General features: G+C 43.4%; 1 protein-coding gene across 1 annotated transcript in view; it reads right to left on the bottom strand.

Annotated features, from left to right (window-relative positions):
• LOC104165791 (BMP-binding endothelial regulator protein-like) overlaps positions 1-4352 on the bottom strand; it is an 89384-nt gene extending 85032 nt beyond the window's left edge. The window contains 1 exon segment of the mRNA XM_009705532.1: positions 4248-4352. Within this exon segment, the coding sequence (XP_009703834.1) occupies positions 4248-4352 (105 nt within the window).
• Positions 4353-9641: the final 5289 nt, after the last annotated feature.

Raw genomic sequence — 9641 nt, forward strand, 5'->3', positions numbered from 1 at the left:
TCAAACCATGAACAGACATATGAACAAACAGCAATTAGAAGGTGGCTGCTAACCATCAGCAATTCAAGACAAACCATCTTCCAATTAGTGACCAGTTAGAGCAAATTAGAGCAGTAAGAATGGACCACACTAGCTAAGAAGTCCCACTGGGCAAAATTTGAGTAAATGTCGCTAGCCTGTGCCACCTCAGACCCAGTGACTACCCAAGAGATTTCGATAGCACTGGCAGACACGACACAGGATTTACCCCTCAAGACCCACACCTTCCTGGCACAGCAGCAAGCAGCCAGGTGCACAACTCAACGACACAAAAATGCCTGTGTTGAATAACCAAAAGCTGTCCTACCCTGAACGGTAGCTGTTCTCCACAGCCGGCTATCTTCGCTTCAGACTATGCTCAGCTTGTTATCCTAGACGTTTTGGTGACAGTAAGACCTCTCCAGCATGGCTGTAGATAAAGGTGCTGACAAATCTCCTTGTTTCAACAATTTGAGCTGGCCAGAGATGAGCCATCTCTCCTGGCTTGCCTGCAGGTCACCCTGACCTCTTAGCATAGCCCTGTACCTAGGTAATACGTCCCAGAAAAAGCAGACCACGAGCTGAGAACTTGAAGCTGTCCACATCCGCTACAGGTGCTTGTACAAAGCGCTATCACTAAATGACTTAACATGATTTTCCCAGTTTTCCTTGGAGTGGGGCAGTGCAGATCTTCTCCTGCAAGAGTAAGTAATGTATTTACATAGGTACAAACAACGTGCTGCAGGCTTTCGACGTAAACAAAAAAGCCAAAAGACCAAGTTCTTGCCTGAGCAGCTTTATGCTCCGAATAGGTGCCACAAAGCCAGGGGAATGGGCTGCATTCCACAAATGGGAAGCAGCTTAACAAAACTGCAACTGGGACTGTCCTGTAAGCATTGTGATCTCTTTGTTTGCTTACACGCCTTCTGCAATTTATCCTGCCTTTGCTCCTTGGCAAAAACATATTTTTACAGATGGGGCTAAAAATAGCAATGGATAATAGAAACAGAGGGCTGAAGAAGGTTAAGTGTTGCCAAGTGAGCCTGCATGAGGTCTCTGCAATTCTGTGTCCAAGTTAAATTGGTATTAGAGTAGCCGTTGCTAGGGGCCTTCTATTTTTCTCTTTTCTGTGGGTGACAAGCACTTCTTTTAATGGCTATGCTTAATATTCCTGAACCCTTAATTTTCAGGATCGATCAAGCATTGAATTTAAAAAAAAAGTTATTTTGACTGACATTAAGCTGGTAGTTCTTTCAATAATACCAGGGGAGTCTGATTGGCAGCTCCATTTTGTTTGTAGTTCAAAGACTCTGCAGGGACTTTATTTTCAAAATATTTCTATGATTTCTTTAGGACAAAATGGTTTTTTCTCTCATGTATTTTCAGATTGCAGAAAAAGACTGGTTTGAATTTTTTGCAAGTGTGAGCACAACTCTGCCAAATCCTGTACACTTTCAAGTCCTGGTTAGGAGTTGCAAAACAGGGTATTTTGAAGAGATTAGACAAAAAGGTTATTTTCAACTTTGAGACTTCCATTTCTCCCAAGGCCTCTGTAAAAATCATGCAATAAAGTTGTCAAGATGGTAATCTGCAAGTGCAAACTCTCTTCCCCAGCACTAATTAGGACTTATGCAAAGGGTAAACCAAACCAAATCTACTTAGAAGTCTACTCTGCTTTTCAAGGAAGGAAAATTTAGCAGACATTTTCAGTGGTTGATGATGGCCGGCAAATTCCATGTGCCAGGTGTTCTCCAGGTGGCATTAGCAAGAGGGGTGTCCTAGGAGAGGTGGCATAGGGCTTTTGATTTGGCACAGGCATAACACAGTTTATTCTTTAGGCATAAATCAAATAGAAGCAGCAAAATAAGGATGAAGAGAAAATCCTACTGGGAGCATCCCTCAAAATACTGCCTACTCTTCCCACGTCATTTAAGAAAGCGCATGCGCCAGAAGCAAGAGAATTGTCTTCTAAGTGAGGACACAGAAGAGAACGCATCACTCTCTAGATAACACCACTACGGGTTCTCTGTGTGTGAGATCTTCCCGCTTAATTCACTTCCGTTTTAAATGATCTGGAGCAACCAAAATAAATGTAAAGAAAAAGGGATTATTTTGCAATTTTGTCCTCCTCACAAATGTGAAACACTTGCTTAGAAAGGGCTTCTCTTCAAAGCTAAATAAAATCTTCTCTGTATTATCCCTTCCATCCATAGCCCTCTCAAACTTTCTTAATTAATTTTACTGCTGGTTTCAAAGAGCTCCCCAAGTTGGCTCAAATCCCTTTAGATCGCATATCAGTATTAGCAACAGAAGATATATTACTACTCTTTTTCTTTTTCTCTCCTTCTTTTTCTCCCCCTCTTTCTAAGAGGAAGCAAAGAAGGATGGTCAGTCGCGTTATTGCTCTAGAGGACGAGGCAACTACTGCATCTGAGGCAAACTCTGGACTCCGTGTGTAATTTTTATACACATTACTAACTTGATAGGTGCTACGTTTGGTTTTTTCTTTTTTTCCTGTGGATTTTTTTTCTTTTTAATTTTTTTTCTGGCAAATCCTAAAGAAGTCAGTCTATTCCATAATAATCTCATTAAGTCAAGACAGGTCTGAATTATGTTTCTTTTTTCTTCTTTTTTTCCGGCTTTACTGCAAAGCTCAAAAAAATTTAACTTAGATTTTCAAAAGCACCAGAACGCTTACATAGATACAATGGACTCTGTGTAGGCAAGACTGTGGACAGGATATTTCCTAATGCAAGGATTTCTCAAGAAAGGTCCAGGAGCTTTCCAGAGTAGTCAGGTAAGGTTTTACAGCCAAATTCACACACAACATAAGGTAATGCCACTGTAGTAAAGACAATTTGAACACAGAGAAATTGCAGCTCCTTATACCAAAGGTGAATTTGACAGAAGTGATTTTAATGGATTTTTTTTTCTGAATTATTCACTCTTTGTTCCTAAAAGAGTGAAAGAGAGGGAGGGAGAAAAAACAACCTGTACAGATGTCAGACACTCATGAAGAGGGATTCTTCTATTTTGGTGTAAATTCTTTGCAGATTGCACCATGCATTTGTCCCATTTGCAAATTCATTGAAAGAGAGAGAAAAAGCACTTTCTTCTCCCCAGAGTGAAACTTTTTAATTACAAGCAGGGTTTCAGTGGTGTTAGTGTGACACATAATGAAACAGAAATCCACTATTTGTAGCTATTTTTAAATGCAGCAAAACAAGGAAAAAATTTTGCCTGCAGTATATGTTGAAGAGAATTACTAAAGCCCCTCTCCATCAAAAATCAGAAGAACCAAGAGCACTATAAAATCAACAGTTACCGTATTTTTAAAGCAACATTTCGCTTGTGAAATTTCAAAGGAAAAACAGCAGTTCCTCCCTTTTCTTGCTCCCAGTCAGTAATGCTCAAAAAGAAATCTGCAACTACCACTTCTCCATGTTTCTAATCCACAAAGACTGTTTAAAAAATAGTTTTCTATATGGAGCATTTCATCAGATGGAAGCAAAACAAATGGAATGGAAATGATGGAAAATCCCGAGTAAACTCTACTCTAAATAATGTTTATTTGGATTTGAAATTTAAAAATTAAAAGAGTTGAATTAAGACACGCTGTTGGGAACCGGTTGTGGAACAGCCCATGTGGCGCTTCCTTGTTAGGAATCTCCAGCACTGGCAAAAATTCCTCTCTAATTCACCCTTGCTGCTTTTCTCTTAGTTGAAAAAAGAACTTCTAATGAACCCTTCCATTTCTCCGATCCCTCTTGGAAATCCAAAGGCCGTAAGGACCCCTCACCACTGCAAACCTGGAAGGAGAAATTTTGCCTCCCGTTCACAGTCCTGAGAGCATGGCTCACCGAAACACAGGAGCAATGCAAAGCTCACACAGGTCTCGTCTGCTGGTAAAGAACAACCGCCCAAGCAGGAACACAGGGCTGCGCTAACCGCCTGGACACTTAAAAGCTGAGATTCATCAAGATGACATGACTTCGACACCAACTACAATGCCGTAATTCTCTCCTTTTCCCTCTCTCAGTATCTGAATCTTTTCTCTACTCCTCCCTATCTCTGGGGACTTGTGTTTTCACGGAAATATTTTTCTTCCATAGATAATCATTTTTATCTCATATCACAGATCTGATCTCCTTGCTTGGCTTGTCTTTCCCCCCATGCAGTTGCACTACAAACACTATGAAGCTGTTTATCCATCAGTGAGCCTGACTGACCTGCGGCATTGTGTCTGGCAGCGGTATCACCACAGGGCTCTCGCCGGTGGGTTCCCAGGGAGCTTTCCTCGGCAAAAGGACGTCTGGGAATTGAGCCACGCGCATCTCCGTGAGTCAGCCCCAGCCGAGTCCTCCCACCGTGATGCCACACCAGACCTCCGTTTCTTTTCACTCAGCTGCCTGTTTCCCCAGGAGCTGAATTAGGCAAGATGGCTAGACAGCTTCACAGAGGTGGCTGAAATCTGTAGGTTTAATTAGAAAAACGCTTTCCCTGTACACAGGAAATTTCTGCTGGGAACTTCCAAACACCTATGGCAATGAATCAGAATCTGATAACCTTCTGCCCGGTCTTTTCCAGGAGGCAGCTACCCACTCTCCTCGAGGAGAGGCCGAGCTGCGCAGGCGAGTTGGGATCACACGCCACTCAGCTGCAGAACTCACAACGTCAAACACTGCGAACAAAACCAGCCCCTCCAAGGTCCCATCACTACACCAACGTCCTCCACACTCAGCACTGGGCCAGCTTAGGGTTTCCAAGCCAGGTTTGCTTTGAGTGCTGGAAGTAAGGAACAAACAAGAACCTAATTTTAATCCTACAGAGGGGCTTAAGAAACAGGGAATAAGTTAGAGAAGCTCTGAGTCAGATTCATTACTTGATCAGAATTTCAAAAACATAAGGACCATAAAGATGGTTTAAAACAACATTTACCTCATTCCTGACCAACGCAAGGGAAGGGATAAACGCGAATAAGGGTGCAGTTGTGATTCTAAGACCACCGGCTGATGGTTGCCTTCCACATCTTAGCATTGCCAACTGGAGGTTATCCCATACTCAGAGGTTTGTCAAGAAGGGTTGCATGAGCTCCAGGCAAAGGCAGTCAGATTATCTCAAGCCACCTATATCAGCTGCTTGAGCTTATGCAGCTGACTTTGCCTGAAGCCCATTTAGCAAGTGCTTCCTGGCTCCCTTCCACTGGCAGAGCTCAGGAGACCGGAACGTATGCAAGATGGGAATATCAAACATCTGGGGATGGTAACATCTTAACCAGCACAGCTGCCAGCAAAGTGAACATCTGTCTGTTGCCCAGGTCTTCTCTCGCAAAGGAAAACGTTCTCTCCCACAGGCTCATCTCCGGACAACGCAAGTATCTGCTCCCTCATTAAGAAAGTACCTCGTTCGTGGGTAAGTTTGTCTACAGTGTAAATTAGCCCACGCAATGGTCTGTGTTGCCACGGCTAGATTGTTTTGGATATCAAAGTTAACTTGAGCATACTGCAGCGTCAAGCACAACTAACGGGTTTTTTTGCAAGTTTCAGTGTCAATGACCGACAGTAAAACTGAGAGGGAAGAGCACCGGGAAGAATATTCTCTATGACTTTTTAAGCACGACTAGTACTATATCAAAGCTAACTTGAGCATACTGCAGCGTCAAGCATAACTAACTATATTTTTTTTGCAAGTTTTAGTGTCAATGACCCGCAGTAAAACTGAGAGGGAAGAGCACCGGGAAGAATATTCTCTATGACTTTTTAGCACGACTAGTACTACATGTATGTTGGATAATAACAATGCCATTCTCTCAGACTACTTTCTTTCCTAAAGAACATGACACATGGTTCAGTTCTTAATGTTTAAACTTTTTTCCACCCAGTAATTAAACAAATTGTCAAGCAGCTTTCCCATATGCAGGCAAAGCCATTGTTTATGAACTGTCTGGGGCCCGCTCTGAAGCACCGTTGAGGATTTGGCAAGCCTCTTAGATCCAGCTAACAGTGTCATGTACACCCCATCTGCACTGACCCATGCATCATACAGAAGGAAATGCTACCACAGTCGAAGGACATTTGTTAAGACACAGAGAATTCCAGATTTAGGAAATTCAGAGCCCCAGAGCAGATCTTAAGACCCACGCCAGTCCCACCCGAGAATGCAAAACCACGTTACAGTATTGCTACAGGGAGAGCAGTGTCAGGCGGGAGGGAAACACTTACCACCCAGCATTTATCAGAAATCTTTCTGGTCTGGAAATATCCTGTTCCCATGCCTCCCAGGCACTGCTGGCTTCACCCAGCATGAAATCACTGCTAACGCTGCCTGTCTCTCACAGTAGTTTATTTCACTCCAAGGTGCAATCAATTCCTGTTTTACTCCAACTCGCACATTCCTACTGGTGATGTCTTTAGGCTCTCCTATTCTCATGACATCAACAAGAGACTGTCTCACTCTTGTTAGCCAGCAACATTTTCAAAGAACCGTGTCTGGAGAGGGAATTCCTGCCTGAGAACACAAGAAGCCACTTCTCTCTCTGACTTCTTCACTACTTCTGTCAAATCCTGTTCAGCTTCCCAAGCAAATGCACTTCTGCCTGTTCACCCGGTGCCTGTCCTGCCTCCCCTCCAGCTCAGTACAACATAGCTCAGGGCATCTCTCAATTCCCCATCCACTATGGTAGATTACACAGAAATGATGTGCTTTCTACCAACAGAGGAAGATAAACACATTTGTGCTCTCGTTTCTTCCATGGTTGGCTAAATACATCTCTGTTATTACTCCTGACGGTCTCTATTGCAGGAGGAGCAGCAGAGAAAAAAATAACCATTCTTTTACCAAATTCCTCAGTATAATGATTCGTTGTTCTAATATGTTTCCTGTGTTTTGAGATTTTTCCATGTTTCAGGAGAAGGTAAATAAATCCTGCAACTCACATGAGTGTTCTATTTTTGACAGTTCTCAAGGATATCAGATTAATGGACAACATTCAGTATCATGAAAATACCGTGCAAGAAAAGGGAAAAGCCATGTTCCATGGGAAAATTTGTAGAGATTAAGTGTTCCAGCATAAAATGTATTTTGCTGCTCTCCTGCTGGCTTTTTGCCTGCCTTCATGTGGGGAGAAAGGATAAGGTGTGAAGCCCGATCAAGCTTCCTCTTCTGTCTCCAACAGGACAATCCACAACCAAAGCAAGAGCACGGCGAATAAGCCCTGCATACAGATGCTTTTCAAGAAAGCAGGACAGGCAGTCCCAGTGGAAGGTGAGCTCATACTTAAGCTCGGCTGGCCACAGGCCCATTTTTTTCCAGAGAAGGTGTTACCAGTCCAGGGATATAGCTGCAGTTGAAGTCATAAAAAAATCCCTACTTCCTAAAATTCTTCTTCGTTAGGGCTATCACACTGAAGAAACACAGTATTTATCTCATTTTTACCGGCTACAAATAATGTGTTCCAGCAGCCACAGTTAAACTCAAGAAAATTCAGATACAACTTTTAATCCTGTTCCTAAGCAAACAGAGGATTGATATACAAAGCACTTTAACAGGTTAATGTAGCAACTTTAACCATCCGTAAGAGTCCTTGTGAACACAAAGGTAAAGGTTAAGTAGCACAAGATATTTCTTTTTAAATAGTCAATTGTGAGAGAATCAGTGGTGACTCAAAGAAAACAAGCCTTTTGTCTCCCTATGAGAAGTCAAGCACACAGCAGCCAGGGTCACCCCAACAGAAACTCAGGCTGGTAGCTTCTTCCCAGGATTAGCAAGCCATTCTCTGCTAGAGGGAAAAGAAGAGAAAGGAAAGGGAAATAGGAATAAAGTGTCTACATTTTATTCTACATGTCTACTACACCATCCCCAGGCCCTTCCCTTCAGAGATGAGAGAAATAAAATATGAATGGGAATTACTAGGGCACAGATTGCTTCTCCTTCCAAATTACAACAGTACTTTGCACAGGCCCTCCTAATTATTTACTTCATGGGGTGGATCCTTCTGCTAGCTAGCCTAAAAGAACAAGGGAACCAGACGCCTGCGGGCCCTGCTGCCCTTTAGGTCTAAAAGAGGAAGGCCCATCATCTAAAAACCTGTTTTCTGCTTACAGGGGTGGTTACAGATGTCTCCAAGCCCTTACTTCCTTCCCAGCCTTGGAAAAGGGTAAGCGTTTGCAAGTTTAAAGTTGCAGCTTAAATTTGTCCCCTACGTGCTGACATCAGTGGCAATATGAACACAGACTAGCTAACCCACGCAGGACCGTGGCTACTAACCAGTCACCACCTCCTAAGCAAAGCACCCTACTCAGTAACCCACTCATCCCACGCTGTTGTCAGCTTGCTTCACTGCGTGGGTACGACTTAGACATCAAATTAGCCGAAGAAAAGGTAAGTCGAGTGTGGATAACCCTGCAGCAAAGCTGCTGCATCCTCTTAACGGCTGCAAGGAGGCAGAGAGGCTGCGCCGAGCAGTGCTAGCTGCAGCGGCCGCTTGGGAGTCCGCTGTGTGTGCGAAGACATTTCGGAGCTCTTTACACATTCTGAGCTAATGACTGGTGATTTCATTTATCTTCATTCTGATAAAAAATAATAACTCGAACTTAGCACTCGCAGCTGGCTGGTCTCTAACTCAATACCGCCTTTTTTAACTCCCCAGTGGAGCACAACTGTTCAGACTTCCTTCCTTTGTGTTCTCCTATCATTTTAATTAGGCTGAAACCCAAAAACTGTATATTAATGCCTGTCATTCCACTATTGCAAATTTTTATCAATCTATGTATGCAACAGTTTATTTCAAAAACTGCACGGTCACCAGAAATCAAATCCAACAGTTTTACCCTGCTGACCCGAGTTTCGTTACCAGAGAAATGATGACGGGGAGAGGTGCAAGCAGAGAACACGCGCGCTATTAAAAGACCCCACTCAAGAAAATACACACAGACACATACACGGTAACACCAGCAGCTAGGAAGTCAGCTCAAACGCAAAAAACATCAAGTACTTTCAGGTTCTAGGGAATTATGTTTAAATTGGGTTTTCACTGCATGCAGAAACAGAGCTGCTGGAATCTCCGAATACGGCTGTTATTAGACATCTGTTATTACGATTAATTGTCCAGTTAGCCACAGTTCTCTGCTGCGGAGTTTCTGAACTCAGGGACAGCCCGTCAGGCTGCTTGCAGCACTTCACAGCGCCTTTCTACCATTAAGTTATCTCCACCTGGGCAAACTTCTCACTTTTTTTAATCACTCTGAATTAAATTTCACTTTCTGTAGCCCCATGTGCCGCTGGAAACAGGCAAACACACACCCTTCGGCCAGGCTTGGCGGCAGGCGAGGCTAAACCTCGCCCGGGGGATAATTTGGTGCGCGTTTCCCCCGCCACCTGCCTGCCTCTTTTTTGGTAACGGATCTTGTGGGTGCCTTGGTGCGACACGTCTCCTTGTAAGGCCTGACTAGGACTGAGTCCACCAAGGCACAGCTGAGGTAACCTTGCCAAATCCCCACGTTAAGGTCAGCTATTTCAACAATTCACTCTTCACTGAAGTAGTTTTAGCTCTCTGACTGCCTTCTCACTTTACGGCTCTTGGTCGTTTTTTAAAAAAATCTGCAATTACAGACTTATTTCTTTAT

Source organism: Cariama cristata, unplaced genomic scaffold (assembly GCF_000690535.1).
Source record: "Cariama cristata isolate BGI_N322 unplaced genomic scaffold, ASM69053v1 scaffold2838, whole genome shotgun sequence".
In the NCBI taxonomy this organism is placed as follows: domain Eukaryota; kingdom Metazoa; phylum Chordata; class Aves; order Cariamiformes; family Cariamidae; genus Cariama; species Cariama cristata.